The sequence below is a fragment of the Buteo buteo genome, chromosome 2 (genome assembly GCF_964188355.1).
Source record: "Buteo buteo chromosome 2, bButBut1.hap1.1, whole genome shotgun sequence".
Lineage (NCBI taxonomy): Eukaryota > Metazoa > Chordata > Aves > Accipitriformes > Accipitridae > Buteo > Buteo buteo.
The window spans coordinates 11076245-11093814 of record NC_134172.1 but is presented as its reverse complement, the minus strand read 5'-3'; the positions used below and the strand labels follow the sequence as shown (position 1 = coordinate 11093814).

The 17570-nt window shown below is 37.9% G+C and overlaps 1 protein-coding gene across 1 annotated transcript in view; it reads left to right on the top strand.

Moving 5' to 3' along the window:
• Nucleotides 1-17570, top strand: part of PTPRN2 (protein tyrosine phosphatase receptor type N2) — a 662435-nt gene that overhangs the window by 243666 nt on the left and 401199 nt on the right. Inside the window, 2 exon segments of the mRNA XM_075022535.1 lie at nt 9472-9940; nt 17246-17500. Of these exon segments, the coding sequence (XP_074878636.1) occupies nt 9472-9940; nt 17246-17500 (724 nt within the window).

Genomic DNA, 17570 nt, shown 5'->3' with positions numbered 1-17570 from the left:
CTGCTGCGACAGTCTTCCTCAGGCTGGTGTGCCATTCAGGCCCTAGTAGGTAGTATAGGGAAAAAGAGAAAATTGTCTCAGTGTCCTCAGGGAGTTTCATCCATTTTCTGCTGTTTCTGTTTCTTTGGTTTTAATTACTTACATTCATTTTCAAGGCAGAGTTTATGTATAAATATTGTCATTGCAGAAATCTCCAAATCTTAGGTATTCTTATAAATTTTAAAGCAAAGGAACCAGAATCTTTACATCAAAGAAGTCAGTAATAAAGTTAAAGGTGTCTGCAGAATTGTGAAGGGAAAAAGAAACAGATAAAGTGACGGGTTAGTGGCAGAGAGGTATGGCTGGTTGTTAGACCAGCAGTACAGGGGTGCTGAAAGGGGAGAAGGTGCAAAGAGAAACTGTTGTGGCGGAGTCAGTTTGCTGGAATCTAGAAGGGTACGAAGGTTGGACAAGGCATTTGGTAAAGCTTATATTTAATCCTTGGTAAAAGAGGCAACCTTCCACCTATTTTTCCCTTTCACATTCAGGGAAGAGTACTCATATATTTGCTGGATTGAAAATCAGTTGTTTGATGCTTTGTAATCGATCTCCTGAAAGAACTAGGATGTGTGATAATTATTAAAAAGGATTATTATTTATTTTAGAAAATGTGAGTGCACGAGTGCTCAAAGATGTACTCTGAACTTATCTGCAAATAATAATTACTAGTGATTAACTAGTAAGAAATTACGCAGTCATTGCTCATTTTAATCTGGAGCTTTAATTCAAAATAGTGGGACCCTTATTTATCTAACACTGATTAAAATACAGTACTGAATGAAGATCATCAGAAATTGATTTGATGGCTGACTGCTGAGAAGCAAAAACCTTTCTGCAATGTATACATTTAAACTCTGCTTATATAAATATAAATTTAATGTTTCATATATGTGGGATTATGTATAAGTAAGAAAAATGTAATTCACCCTGTGCATAAACACTTTCATAAAAATATCAGAAATAATTGATAAAGGAGTGTCTCCCTGAAGCTACAAAATTGCCCGTCTATTGGTATATCTATACAACAACCTTTAGAGTAATATCTGAATGTGCCACAAGCATTGATGTATTTAGTTACCTAGTGCCATTACAAAGTAGGGAAGACCTAATACCCCTACTTCACAGACAGATTAGATAGCTTTTCTGAGGTCATGCAATAATTTTTTGGTAGAGTGTAGACTAAAAGTTAAGCCTCAAATCCCAGGAAGGTATTTCATCTTTTGGATCATTCTCCCCTCTATGGCTCTTTTCAGTAAAATAGAAATATTAAAGTCCTCTTAAAAACCCCACAAAGCCAAACCAAAACAACCCCAAATCTCAACAAACAAGCAAAACTCCATAAGCACTGGAGTAGAATTAATTTGACCAAATATAGGTGTTTGTATTGGGTCAAGTCAACCTAAACTCATTTTATGATCAGTGGAGGGAAAAAAAAGGAATTTTCAAGTTGTGATCCATCCGTTCTAATTTAAATATATAAAATAAGACATTGTAAATTCTATCCTGTTGGCCATGCTGCATGAATCTGGTGTAGATAGCAATTTTTTTCTGGGAGGACTGGTACCCATACATTTGAAGATCTAACAGAATTATGGCTACAAAGCCTATTAAAACTACAATCAGGTTGTTTGCGGCATAAATATGCAGTCTGGTGATCTAATATGACCTGTGATTTAATTTTTGAATTAGTAATTTGGCAAGTGAAGATTCTAGTGCCAGTATCGTACTCTTCAAGTCTTAGACCTAACACCTACCTTTACCTACATCCTCTCAGTTTATGTATGATGTAATGACAGAATTTCCACATCTAGCATAGAAATCATAATTTCTCTTATCACAGAGCTATCTTGTAAAGATTAATTATTTTTACAGCGATTTGAAGATACAAGTGCTGTAGAAATGAAATTATAAAGGATGTGTGTCAAGTCTGGAGGCTTATTTAAAAGGGCAGATCATTTCTAGTAATTCATAGATGAAACATAGATTGATAGTTTTAAAATCTCAAATGCTGACTGGACAATAAGATTTGCTTCTTTTTCAGATCCCTCCCCACCCCTTCAAAATCTACTCTTTTTTTGCCAAATACCATGTGTTTGGAGCTTTTTTTTTCTGTCCTTTCTCCTGCAAGCTTGCTGTTTGTCTTGCAAATATTTACTCATGGCACTTCAGTACACTGGGCTCAGTAAGTAGAAGATGATGAGCTGGTACAAATTTTAAAATGTATTCCGTATTTATTTTTAGATCATGCTCATCGAATGAGAGGGTAGAGCTCATGAAAATATAAACTTATTGTATCTAACCTCTGTGTGAGTGTGCTGGTGTACACATTTCAGGATGGTGCAACAACAAATTTTTTTTAGGGGGGGGGGGAAACCTCACCTTACCTCCAGCAGCTGTCCAGCAAATGGTTGGTTGCTTTCAATGGGCTTGTAAAGCAATGTTGGAGACATGGATCCTGTAGATCTCTCTTCATTCGCATTTCTTTGGATATAAAGTATTCTTTGGATTCATATGTTAGAGTTATAAACATATTGAATTGGTGCTAATGTGCTCAACTTTTGGCAGATGAAGATCTTCATGTTTCTATGTAAATCATCTTTAGATAATGAGTTAGCTCAATATACCAGCATATGCCTACAGAAAATGTGTTTAAACATCATTCACTGAAACCTTAAGTAACAGACTTATTGACATATGAGCAAACTGTTCCCAGACAAGGGAAGCTGATATACCCTGGTATATCTATCGGCACTGATCGCCATGCTGCACAATTTCTACCATCCGCTGGGGGCTGACTGTCACTTTTTGGTTCCTACTTGTAGCGTTAGGGACCTTCTCAATGCAGCAGCCTGACAGAAGCAAAGCTGCCTCAGGTCTGTGTCCCCACATCTAACCAGGAGCCAGGTGGAGCAGGTGCTGCCAATAGGCACCCCAGGACCCAGGGTCCAACTCCGGTTGTTGGCACTCAGACCACCATACACACACATACGCACAGAGTAGAGCTTCTCACCGGGAAGAATAGTTAGAAATGGAGTTTACTGAGAAGACAGGACAGACTGCGGTCAGCAAACACAAGGCATGGTCAGACAAGTACAGTGGGCAGCCTGCTTGCGTGCTGCTGTTCTCTTTTACTCCGTTTTCCTGCTGTTTTAGCAGAGCTGCTCCCCAGTCCACCTGGATCCTCCCTCTCTGGTCCTTTCTCTAAGCATCCCGTAATATGCCTAGTACAATCCCAAGATGGTCTTCCCGGAATCCCATAAGGAGTCCCACACCCCTGCAGGCAGTAACCCCTTAAATGTGCGGGGTGATCCACAGAGCTTCTCCCATCGACCCATCTGGTGGGTGGCACTCCTGGACATCATGGCTGATGGCTCGCTGTGATGGCCTGGGGTTCATCCACCCGTCATTTTTCTCTCCACATATCTTATCCTTTATGTGTGGAGGCAAGCTAGGTTATCATGTAACCCAATGTGTAAAACTAACATTTTTTGTTTATGATGAGCTAATGGTGAATGCCAAGGAAAGATCATCCAGCACTCCTTCTACGCCAAAGGAAACTTTGTTTTAACCCCTAGGATGGAGATTTGTCAGAAACAGAGAGAACAACCAGCAGTTAGTTATGAAGACTAATGCTAGCGAGTTCCTCAGCGGTACAAGAAACGACAACTAACGATAAAAATTATTCATGCAGCAGAGCCTGCTGGAGAAGGTTGAAAGGTAGGCATGCAGCTAAGATCATCCCAAACGAGATCAAGAACAGCTGAGAACATCTGAGACTTAAAAGTTAATTTCTTAAATAGTAACTTATACGTGAAAGAAGCCAATGTATTTATCCTCTCTCTTTTTTCTTTTGTTTTGGAGGGTTGTTTTGTTTAAGAGTCGTAGAATATGCCGCTCACAATCAAATCTCTGTCAACTGAAGTTACAGCGGTGTAGATTATTGAATGGTACACAGTCAGACCCCAGACGATCCTGTTAGAGTGCAGTTTCACAACCAGAATTAGGAAGCAAAGTCATCACTAGTTTTGATCAAAGGAAACTCAGAGGACCCCTTTTGCTTGATCAAGCTTTTGACACTGCAAACTACAGGGTGTTAATTAACAATCTTTGCCATCTTTACTTCTCTGATGTAGTTCTTAAATGGTTTCAAAGCCATTGTAGTTCTCAGAAAGAAAATAGGAGATAGTTACAGAAAATTATTAGTGAAATAATAGATCAGATGAGATTACTGTAATAGTGCCTGTTGCCTTAAGCCTGTGAATCTGTCAAAAGACCATGGCCTGGTGCTTTTCCATCATGCAGGAGGCACTGGTTTGGCCTCTTAACCAGTTTCTGGATGCTCAGTTAGTCTTCCAAGTTCTTGGTTTTCATGCAGTAATTTCTTGCATGGTATAATATCATTATCTATAGAAAGTGAAAAGGTCATTCTCAGCTGGTAGAAAGGCTTTTGCTCCCCTATTTCTCAGAAAATTGAATTCTTTCATTGGCTTTACCTATTATTTTCAGACAAACCTAACACTGAATTTGGTGCAGAGTGCGTAACATCTTATCTATAGCACACAGAGGCTTGTAAACCAAAGTTCCTCCTTTCAGCTAGCTTGAACCTAGCTGGAAGGCTGCTGAGATATCCTCCTCACAGCACAGCACTGTATGGGAACAGCAGCTCATCAGCTGAAAGAATTAAGGCTTTGTTAGCATGGGACTGGCTACTTTAGCTGTGATGCTCTAAGGACACAACTGTCCTGCTTACTTACCTCCACCCCAGGGACTTTTGCACTGTAGTCCATGACATCCCTTTGGCTCTCAGGTTTCATTGTTGGCTGGATTTCTCTCAAAGTAAAGGTAGATTGATGTGTACAAATTCACAGCCCACACTTTGATCTAGCGAGCCGGCAGTGGCACTTGTGCTCCTGTTTAGTTAGGGGTTCACATGAGTCCATGTCTTTCCCATGTAGTGAGTTTACATGAGGCAAGTGTGTGTGGGTCGCAGAGTATCTACACTGCTTCTGGTAGAAAAAGCTAAGCTTCTTTCACTCCACACAAGTTAAAGTATGAGATCATTTCATTTTTTGGTAGCCTTTAGAAACTTTTATTTTATCCCACGATTGGTGAGGGAGAGCCTGGATCCAGTGTTTGTTGTGTTTTTATTTTCTGATTTCAGAGAACATACTGCCACTGTCTCAAATAGGCACAGTAAGTTAAGTATTGTAGGTGGAATCATGGTCCAACCAAATTTAGGTGGTAGCAAACATGAATTAACATCTGAAAATGCATCAAACAGAAAAAGCTAAATGAAATTGAGGGAGGAAGATTTCTTCTTTAGGCATTCCTAAGGGATTTTTTGTTAGCTCTATATGCCTTCAAGATTTAGTGAATATATCCTCAAGAAAGGAAGTATTTTGTCATAAATTTAATTCCATTCTTTCTGCATTTCGGTGAAACATTCAAATCAATCTACCCCTTAGTGGATAAATTGAACAGCATTTGTCTGTGCCTTGGGTTGTATGTATGTAATGTTGCCCTGTTTTCTAATTCTTTTTTTTTTTTTCCTTTTTTAAGAAAACATGTAGTCCATAAATGATTGCACAGTGCATCTGCTCAGTGTAATTTAATGTGCCCTTCTGTGAACTTTCATGCAGAAAATGTCAGTCAGTTACATACCTAAACCATACGAGACATTGCCCTAACAATTCCATCTTCAGAAAGGTTAGTGTGGGGGGTTTTTTGATAATGTGTGAATTATTGAGATAGCTTATTTGAAAGGTGGTGAAAGAGAGGGAAATCCTGTGCAGATGGAGAAATAAGGTTTTTTTCAACTGAGTTTTTTAGCAATTCAGAGTACTTTTTAAAGATGTATCAGTGACATGAGAAAATTGAACAATAACTTACCTATTAAAACATTTTTTTCCTTGATATTAATAGGGACTTGTAGTCTAACCCTATTCAGTATAGACCATCTATATGGTAACTAGAGCATTCTTTTTTAGTTCCACACATTTCATTTAATGTTTGTCTTTTTTTTGCTCTTACTGGCAGTACTTCATGTAAATCCAGTTTAAGCTATGCAGAAACTAATTTTCTGTTTAAAATTTTCCTGCTCCATGTTTTCCTCTGTTTCTCCATAATGTTAGCAGCTTCTCCAAAGGCACCAGCAAGGGAATTTACAGATTCTTCTTTTCACTGACCATGGATGATGTCAGTTAACCTTGAAGTAAGTCAAACTGGCAATGTCCATGTTCAGGAGGTTAGATTGCAAAAACACTTCAAGTAAGATTATCACAGTGCTCTGCAATTGTTATTAATAACTTAAGATGTAAATTGACACTGGATTCTAAACTACATATAACATTTTTGTCCTATCTTTTTCTGTAAAAAATAGATTTTTTTTTTCCCATGCTACTTAGACAAACCAATAGTCTAGGGTTGTATTTATCTGTGCTGCAATTTTACTTGGATTTCACCTTGCATATTTCAGTTGGTACTTATGCTTTTTGTGCTGTGTTTTGTTTGAGATGGGGGTGGCAAGGAAGGGGATTTTTTTCTCCTCCAAGTTGAGGATTGCCATACAGCTGTGAGATCCCTTTAATTAAGTCGGACTAAGCTACATCAGATGGGCTGGTATCTGAGTGCCCTGTGAAGACAGCTGAGCTGTCGTTGATGTACTTTAATTAAAACTTTTAATATTTCATCCCTTACTACCCGAAGTGTGACCTGTCAAGCTGCTGAGAGACAGCTCCTTCTTGATGGAGGTGCAGCTCTGAGCCCAGGACTGGCACTTACTTATCTCCAATTTGTGTACAATCACTTGGTGGTTTTGTTGTGTTTTCTTTCTTGGTGTGCTTGTTGTCTGCAAGAGCAGGAAATCACAGATCTCTTAATGTTAAAGGATATTTGGACTTGTTAAATAGCTCATCAAAAGCCAGCCCACATCTCCTCACCCTAATCTTTCACAAGTGGTTTGAGAGTGTCTAGCAGTTTTGCTCCCCCTAAGACCTGATTTATTAGTAAAGCTTTAGAGGCAAAAGAGGCAGCTGGATGTAGGACAGATATCCAAATTAGGGTGTAGTTCACAAGCTGCATTGAGCTGATTTAGTGTCTTTCCACGGCTGAATGGGGAATGTCCTCTTCCCCCCATCATGTTTCTCCCTTTCCCAGCTCCCTGTGCTTCCTTCCCAGAAGGTCTTCAAATGGTGGCAAGGTGGGGAGTACAGGGGTGGGAAAGGCAAATGGCAATTTATATGAATTCTCTGTAAACTACTTGGTGTGTCTGGGACTGCTTTGTGTCATCCTCTGCAGTTCCTTCAAGGGAGTAAGTATCATTAGAGAGTTAATTACCCCATGCAAAGACCCGTTGAAATTGAGAGATAAATACGCTCGACTAGTAGTTTTTCACATCTAGGATTTGCTATTAAGTATGTAAACAGTGTTCAACTTGTATTTTGACAACTGGCTCCCCTCTTGGTGTTGATCAGAGCAGTGCATACCCTGCAGCTGGTGCACTGAACCAGAGCTACATTGCTGTTGTTTGATACAGTTCCCAGGGGACATTAAAATTTTTCATAGACAAAGCTGCTTGATCTCTAGCTCTATATTCTTTGACACTGTCTTACTCTAGCCCAATGTCTTGGCATTAACAAAACATGTTTCTGTGTTAAAGACCACCTGCAGAAGTCAAAAGCCTTGCATTGATGGATCACAAGCCCAAAAATCCAAAGTGCCTTTTTTTCTGTAATAAAGTTGTATAAGCCATAAATCTACAAATCATGATATGGAATCATGGAATGAACCTCTTCAGTCATTTCTCAGGGGGAGGATAACTCTCTTGGAAAACAAGATTTATGAATATATATTATAAAATCAGCTGACTGTTATCAGAAGAAGTAAAATTGTTCAGATGGAGAGCAAAATTATTGTCCATAAATAACGAACTAGATAAAATCTAAAAGTTTTTATTCATCCCTGGAATAGCTCATCAGCCTTACTTATTTTGCCTTTACAAAGTCCATTAGGAAATATATAAATAATGATTTTTCTGGCCAAATTCTACTAATTGTTATCCTCTGAGGTGTATAGTCTCTGCACTCTATATGTATTTTGCAGCTCTTTCTGTCCCAAACCATTATGCTATCAGTGCACAGGGACACCAGTGATCCACTGTCATTTATAGCAGTGAGAGCTGAAATAATCCCTGTCCTAAGTTTCCCACGTTGTAATGTAGTTTGTATGACAGTTTAATCAAGCAACCACAGCTGAAAAGCAGGACTCATTCTTCAACACGCATATGGTATGGGTTGCAACTTCAGCAATGTCCTGAAAGAATTATAAACAAAGAATCTAATTGAAATAATTCTGAATATAAGTAAACCTCTCTGTTCAAATTTGTATTTAGCAGGGAGTGAAGAAAAAATATTTTTTAAAATATTTAGGAGGGTGGAACCGGTTTGTCAAAAACAAAAAGTCCTGCGTTCAGGTTGTGATCATAAGAAAAATATCTCTAGGATTAAATTATGGTAAATGTAATACTAATTAATGAGTTTATTGTTTCATGTGCTGGATAGAGGCTTAAAGTCCTTAAGGGGAATTTAGAATTTGTCCTCAAAACTAAATTTCATCAGCAACAACAAAAAAATGGTCAATTAAAAAAATAAATGTTGTCTTGCAATGCTAGATTCCCAGATGGTGCATCCTTGAAAATCTGAAACTGAAAATAGAACTCTAGTGCCAGCCCTCCTTTCCACTTTTTTCCCAGCACTTTTTCAACAAAAATGTGGTTTTAGTTTGATTGAAACATTTTTTACATTCTTGTTTAATTTGCTGAGTTGTTTTACCTGAAAATAATAAACTAATTAAAAACCAATTTAAATGCTGGTTTTACATTTCTTTATACTGTCAGAGGACATATTGATTAGAGATTTAATTTAGTGAAAAAAATAAGAGATTTCATTTAAAATAGAACAAGGTTTTTCATATATACAAAAGATTTGTTTTGTTTTCTTGGTGTTCTTTAAAAAATGACATTTTTTATTTGACTTGTTAGTTTTTGGTAAGTAACTTAAAAAAAAGTTATTCTCACAAGTCTCGTAAAAACCAAAGGGAAAGTGGCTTTACTAAACTTTCTTTGTCTGACTGAATACAAGCAGTGCATACATAGTTAACATCAAGTTTGAATTGTATCATTCTCTCTCTAATCTCTTTCTCTTGCTTTTTAATAATTTAATAAACTGTTTTACAAAAATTCTACCAAAGTCATATTGCCTCTTTAAAGCAAACTTACCAGTTTGAGGTTTGCAATCTACATATGCATTACAGATTCTATTTACTGTTTTCCTGGGTGGTAAAACTCTAAGGGTTATGCCTGTGTTTCCTGCATAACAATAATCATCACAAAGCAATAATGACCCGTTCCTTTTTTCCACCTTCTGCTCTCTCTAGAGCTACATCTATAATGATCCCATCAGGTACTACTTGATGCAAAAACCCAAAGAGCGAGCACCTCCTTTGGCTCATGCATCAACATCCCATCAACAGCACACGGAAAATCTCCTTGGAAGGACCTTCAACCAGCCTCAGCCAGACAAGTTCTCGCCAGAGTCAGAAATGGGGCTTGACCAAAAAACTCTGATGGCGGCACTGCATACGTACATCACTCGGAACTTGTCGGCCCAAAGCAATGATAAAAGCTCTCAGAGCAGGACTAAAGGGTCTCACGTTTATGCTGATAGATTCTACCCTTCGCAAGTCAGTCCTTTTGATGGAAATTTTGCCAAAGGAAAAGCAGATTTTAAAATGAAGCTGTTCCAGCCAAGACCTGCATCTGGAGTGCTGGGGCCAACCCCTGAGATGCTGAATCGTAAGTCTGCTTCCCAGGATGATCCAAAGGACCCTCTGAGTGTAGTGGATGGTAAAGTCGATATTTACTTATTTTAACTTCTCTGAAGTTTCCCTTATGTTCACTGAGCATTTTTGAGAAAAAAAAATTTAAAAAAGTAGATGTTCTGATATATGTCCTACAATTGGCATATTTGTATCTACCATAATACTCTCAGTAATAATGTTCACCATTCTAACTACTCTTTCCCTGCAAACATCTACCCACATTCTTCAACCCACCTTCCATATGCATGCAGAAATATATGGCACTCAGTAAGATGTAGCATTTATGTAACTTGTTATATTTTCAAAGTATTTTACAAACAACACGTAATTATGGGTACATCTTTGCTATCAAATCTGGTTTTTTGCATGCATCCCACACTATATATAGGTAATATAGAAATGCCTGGTTTTGTTCCATTTTTTCTGTATTTAACTAGAAATTCAAGGACCATGGGTAAGATTCAAAGTTAGACACAGAAATTAACACTAAGATAAATTCTGGTGCAGAACACAGAAAGGGTAGGAGTCTGTCAATTATGTGGATAGGTGGACACCGAATATTGCAGGAAAGTGGGATTACATCTAGTTTTGGCTGGACATTCTATAAGAAACAACCCATTTGCTGGATTTTAATCTTTTTTTTTGCTAATGATGTTTAACAGTGACCCGATCCTGATTTCTTTTGCATGTGATAGTTTGACAAATAGTTAAACGGAGATGGAGTGTAACATCTCATGGGACCCTGTGATACCCTTAAAGCGCTGCTTTGTAAGACAAGATGGGTCTTCACGGCATGGCTGGGGATCAGGTAGAGTTTAGAAAATAACTGTCATTCATTTTATTGTTTCTTTAAACTAATCTAACTATTGATGTTATTCCAGTGGTTCAGAATGCCTGAAAAATGAAAGAATTGATCCTCAGCCATTGCCAAGCAGTTACAGCTGTTACACTGTAGTCACCACTATCCCAATGGATTTTGGTGATATGTAAGAGGGTTCCTTTGAATCCCTTCTGTACTTATTATCATCCATAGAGTTTAATGTTCTTTGATTTGTTTTGGTGTGGGGTTTTTTTAAAAAAAACAAACACATAGAAATGTCAAGGTTGCAGCAGAGGAAGGATAATGCTTGCAATCTAAAGGATGCTCAGAAGTGAAAGCATTCTTGGTATGGTGCCCAGAGATAATAGGTTTCAAGGAACGAACTATAATGTAAAATCAAATCCAGGTGGCACAGTAAGTCTCTTGCACAGGTTAGACAATTTTGTTGCTAGACTCAAAACAAACTAGGCACATGCTGGTTTCATTATCCTCCAGCTGTTCCACTTCACCTTTCCTGGTAGGAGCCAACCGGGAAAAAAATGCTTAACACTTAGAAGGAATAACATGTTTCACAATTCATTGAGTTGTGCTACTTTGACTTCACATACATAATGTGCCCTGTAGGAACTTCTTCCATTGCATTAGCTTTTAAATGTTGCATAGACATAAAATTATGAATCATTTGAGTAGGAAATAATACAGTTTCCTTTGTATTTTTGAGCACTTAACAGTCTCATAAGGAAGTGGTGAGGACAGACCCCAGCGTATTCGTTGTTTAAAATGCTGTCCATTGGAACGATGGTGGTTTGGATTCAGATTTGCCAGGCTGACCACGCCTTCTCTTTCTGCTTTTAACCTTTCTTCAACCTCTCTGGTGCTTCAGGATTTTTGCATGCTTGTGGGTTGTTATGCTCTTGCACTCTCTAAACCACAGAACTGTTCAGGAACTGGAAAGCATGGGGTACAGTCACATGAGCTCAGTTCTCTGCTGCATCTGATACAGGATTAGACAAAGGAACTTGACTGGGAGAACAATCCAGAAGGTACTGAGCAGATTAACACTGAGAATTGCTGCAAAACACTGGCAGGTAAATTAGCTAACTGCACCCTGAAGGAGAAATACAAGAGAAGGAAATGTGGAGCTATTTTTCTATCAGATTTGGAAACTGTTACCTCTAGGAGTAGCATGATGTGCGTGGGTACTGCCTTTGTAGTCACTGTGCTATAGTGGAATGGTTAATCTGCCTTCTGCACCAGCCGTATTTAGGATTTGGCTCAGTTTTAAGTGATTTGTTCTAGTCTATTTATTTTTGGTGTATTAAATATTACAGAATACATCTCTCTGTTGCTTTGGAAAGGTCACAAAATTAGTAATTCAGATGTCTTTTTTTTTTTTTCTTCCAAAAAATAACAAACTTCCATGTTTGTAAAGCAAAAATATTTTTGTACGTTCTCTGTCTTGCAAAGCTGTGGTCACCAGTCCACGTGGCACCCTGCTGCTGAGGATAGCTAATGTGTGGTCAGGGGGGTGCTGGGGTAGAAGAAGACAGACCACCCTGTGGGACTGCTAGCAAAGTTACCGCTGCTGTACCATTGGGCTGTCAGGCAAACTCCTCTTGTTACCGACTAGGGGAATTCTACTCGTGAAGCTGATATTAAAAATTGCATCATCTAAGATATATGTGCCTTTACTGTCATCATGGTTCCAAGGCAACTATGAAAGGCAACTTGTCTTCTTCAGTTCAGAAGCCGGAGCTAAGGGAGAAGTCTGGTTTGCAGTACAAGCCCTGTGAATCATGGGCAAGCATTGCCGATTCTATTTAGAAGGGGTCAGTGGGAGAGTATAATGGCTGTGCACAGGTACAGGCATGTTCGAGTACATGTGCTGCTTAAGTGATGTGCCATTGCTGTACCCATCTGCTTTTTGGTCTTTCTCCAACAATATTTTCTGATTTTAATAAATTAATCATAATTTCCTTTAATTACCCAAAGGTGTTTGTAAATAGATGCACTGATATTTATTTGTGTATCAGCCTTGTCCAATAATATGCAAATGATATACAAACAGGGACAGGTGCCATAACAAGAAGTGGAAGCATCCATTTTTAACATGGGCATGTATTGACATCATATCAGTAACCTCAGGAAATTAGCAAATCTCTTTGTGTAGGCTTCCATTTCACCAGGCTGTTACAGACATTTTGGTGACTGTTCCTCCTATTGTACTGAGAACATGACATTCTTCATACTTACTAGCTTTGGTTATCGTCTTTGGTCCCTGACATTTTAGGTCACACTTGCAGTTGTTCAGTAAAGGTAGCATATAATGCTTAAGTTTTTCTCGTGTTGACACAAGTATTTAGGAGTTTGTTTGATGAACTGTGCCCAGGTGGCATTGACCAGGGCAGGAATAGCAGCATCACAGGAGCAGGAGCCTCCTCTAAAACACGTTTATTTAATGAATTAGGAGGACCTGTAGTGAGCCTCTTAGTATTATCTGGAGTAGGGCCTGTGGCCATATGTTTTCTCATGTGATTCCCTGCCCTGTTCCCCCATTTCCATTTTGTTTGAGATTGAGACTGCTTTGTTATTAACTATGAACCTGTGGAAGTGGACTGGAGAGGTAAGACTTGGCTAAGATAATAGGTACGGAGAAAAGTTAGTTTGGAAAAAATGAAATGGAATGGAAATGACAAGGCAATATTGACAGTGTGTTGTTGAGTAGCTCATTAGTTCGTCTTGACAGGTGGCTGGGAAACAACAGAAATAAATAAAAATCTAGTAGTGCTACATGAATATAGCTCTTTTAATCATATATGTCCTGAAATATAATTCCCTTTTAAGTTTTGTCTTCAAATATTGATGTAATGGCCCGTGACTAGCTTGAATAAAATGTAACAGGCAAATGCAGAAGCAAATTATTTTTCTGAGGTTCAAAACTTGCTTTCAGCTTAGAAACCTCAGGTTGCTGATTTTTCAAATCAGAATTTTGAGCTACTTTTGACTTGAATCTGCTGCTGAATTTGTGTAATTTGAACTAGCTTTTTTATCATAAATGAATGAACATTGTACAACTTTTAGTCAATGACGCAATTGCTTTTATGCTGTTCTGTTTGCTGGAATTTGCTTGAAATGCCTCCCTGTGCATTTTGCTAAAAACTTCATAGTGTTACTCAGCACTCTTTTGAAGCATTTTAAGAGTCTTGGTCCCCTTCTCAGAAAATAGATAAACTGTCAGGACTTTAAGTAACATTAAGGCTGAGTAAACTTGAGAATCTGAGAGTCCAAATTTTGAAAAAATGGTGCTACTAGGCATGTAAGTGTTTTTGAATTTTTTTTCATAAATCCGATTTCTTGATAAGATGTTTCCTAATAGCTTGAAAATCACAGGAACTGAATGACATTCTCCTCAATGTGTTATGGCTAGAAAGCAAGGGTTCTAAGTCAAGGGAAAAGAAATGTGGTTTCTGTTCTGAAGTTGAACAAATAAAAAATGCTTCAAAAATATTGTAGGAAAGTGAGCAAGTGATCCTAAAGCAGTCAGTACCATTTAATAGGAAATGTAACCTGGATTGTGGGAAACTCATGTTCAAGGCTCTAATCAGCTGGCTGTTTTGGGCATGTTCTCTCTTCTTTTGCCTAAAATTAAATATTAATGAATGATGTTAGTGTGACTTAGAAGCCTTTCATTCTTGACAGAGATGTTTTCTAAGACCATTCCACATTACAAGGGGTTTAGAAATACAGAGGTGGATTCTTGGTCTGCACTGAAAATAATTATGAACATTTGTAAATATTATTCCAGACGGTTGCAAAACCCTTCAAAATCTCATTCATAGATTGTTAGCTGCTACACATCATGGGTTATTCACATCAGTGGATAAATGGCAAACACTCTTGAAAAAAAAGTCACTGAAGTCATCACAGTTTTCATTTTTTTGTAGGCGCACTGATGTCAGGTAATCAAACAGCGTTCCAAGAACACTTTTTCCTACTGTGGTGTGCCTTGCAATGTGTCTTTATGCATTTAGTTGAAAAGTTTTAGTTATGATTTGGAACTGACATATATTCTGCCTTTTCTTTGCTGACTTTATTAGCTCTGCTTCAATAATTCAGGTTTTTCTGTCAGGTTATTGCCCAATAGTTCTATAAAACATAAGAACAGAAATTATACCTATGCAGACACAAGGCTTTTCCAGTTATCTGGCAGTGCTGCTATTCCTACAGCTTAATTTCCTGCATGGCTGCTATGTGTAACATCTTCTCCAAATGGCCACCTTCCTGGTAGCTGTTGTGTTTCTTGAAAAAGTTTCTTGAACTCAGTTTAATCAAGTCTAGTGAAAACGTTATTGCAGTTTGGATCAATTTGCTCCTGTAGATTACCTTCCTAAACAAAAGCATTTGGTCATTATATTTTTACTATATTATTAAATTCATGACAGGGTATGGATACAATACAATGAAATGTGGAAAGGAAAGTATTCAAAGATTTCTGTGAAGTGTTACTCAGCTTCCATCAAACTTCAGTCCTAATTTTGCTGACTTCAAATATCTCAGTCAGAGTTTGGCATAGATCATGAGATTAAGTCTTAGACTCTCATTACTGAACACTTTCTTTCCTGTAGAAAGCACTCTGCTATTTCAGTATTGTACCATAATCTTTGTTGGCTGCCATAGTTTGAAGCAGCATCATAGATTTAACTTATCTTTTTTACTGATAGTAGCACTTAAGTGTGTTTAAACCTATGTTTAAGAACATTTCAGAAGTTCACAGCATACAACCTCAGCTGAATATTATAATGAAATCAGTAGAATTTTGTAACATCATCATGGGGCATTATTGGAAAGATGTATCCTTTTAACCTAGAAAAACAAGTACATCAAAGTACCACCTTCCCCATGTGCCGAACCCCTCTGACTCACAGTAAACCTACTATTTAAGCTGCTTAAGTTATCTTGGTTTATATTGACTAATTCGTTTAGGGAAAACAGCGTTAGTTTAGCTGGTGAATTATGGGTCAGGTCAGAGGAAATTAATCTCTGCCTTGAAATGGCATTGAGAAGCTGATGGTCAGCTGCAGGTTCTAACCTCTTCAGCTAACACTGTGGGGGCCAAAGAATGACAGACGTGTCCAAGGTCTTGGCCTCTTTTCCCCAATGACAAATAATCCTTGATTCTTGTCTCCCTGCAAAATCACAAGTGTTCTGCTGCCTCTTCCCTGGAGCAGAAGAGTCTCTAACTACATCTTCTTCTTCTTTCCTAGTCTCTAACTACTTCTTCCTCCTTTGCTGTGAAAAGCAAAACCTTCTCTTTAGCCCTTTTTCCGGTAGTGTTTTCCCCTTTGTGCACCTACTTTTTAATTCACTTTCATGTAAGCCTGAAAGCTCACAGCATGGTCCCAAAGTCTTGTTTACAGATGGTAATGAACATGTCCAGCCACAGGGCTTAACAGGGAGAATGTTACCATAAGAAAAAAGATTGGATGTTGCCTTCAAACTGCTTATATATAAATCCATACATTCAACAGAGATTTGAAAGCAGTCCATATCTTCCTCTTACACAATACTACGTATGTAAAAGAGTTTTCTTGCTTGCATGCATATGCATATGTATGCTAAATTCCTGATCAGCATGAATAAGCAGAACAGAGGCATGATTGAAAATGGTTTTGGTATGCTAGACTAAGCCCTACATTTAGCATCTCATCCTCCAAGGGACCTTAGGCCGAGTTTTTCAGAGTTACACAGAATGGTACTGAAGGATACATGCAGTCAGAAAAGTACCTTCCCTGAAGAGCTGTTATGCTACATTATCTAACTCACCTTTAATATCCGTTGTCCTTGAATTTCCTCATCTTCAAAACTTTTTTCACATCAAGGTTGTTTTGTTGTTTTGGTTTTGGCTTTTTTGTGGCCTTTTTTGGGTTTTTTTTTGTTTGTTTGTTTGTTTTTGTTTTCCCTAAAAGTAAGTCCATTTGCTTTTCCTGGCCCAGAACGTCATCTTAACATTTCTTTCCTCAATGTGACTGGTAAAACATTCACAGCTGACAAACCAAACCAGTAAAGTTCACTTTTGACAAAACACACATTTTCCAAGAGAAAACAATACAATTTAGAAGATTTGTTCATTACATATCCATGTATGTAATGGACATATATCCATATCCACTTCTGACTGAAGAGGAGCCTTTTGAAAGACAAAATATCTGACTTTTTTTTTTCTAGAGCTCTATATAGCTATTTACCTTGCAAAAAACAAATCACCAAAGAAACCTGATCTCTAATAAACAGTAGCGTTGTTTGTGCTGTCTTGTTATAAACTCTAACATCCATTTATATTACTGTGTTTTCTGTAAAGATGGCAGCATGACTGTGTATGCACTCTTTTGGAAAACACTCTCCATGAAGGAAAAGATATCTTTTAGGAAAAATGAAAGATACTTACTGATACAAGCACACATGCTTCATGTACGCAGCTAAATCTTGTGCTTCTGTTGTTTTGTGATCCAGAGGTACTTATTAAAGATGTATTGAAGGACCTAGAGAAACACCAAGTGAATGTGGAGAATCTCAGCTCAACAGAACTGGATGAGATTGCTGATACTATCGCCAATGCAATTCAAACCGTTGGCATTCAGGAAGAAACAGAAGAGGGTGCTGGAAAAACTAAAGAAGACAAAACAGAAGCACAAATAAAGAAAGGAGACGCTCAAGGAAGGGCAGAGGTTCAGAATGAATTAATGGAAAACAGTGTTAATGTACCAGGTATTAATTCTAATAGTTAAGTACATCAAAAGATAGCTACCCTAATTTTCCTTTATTGTTTCACATTACT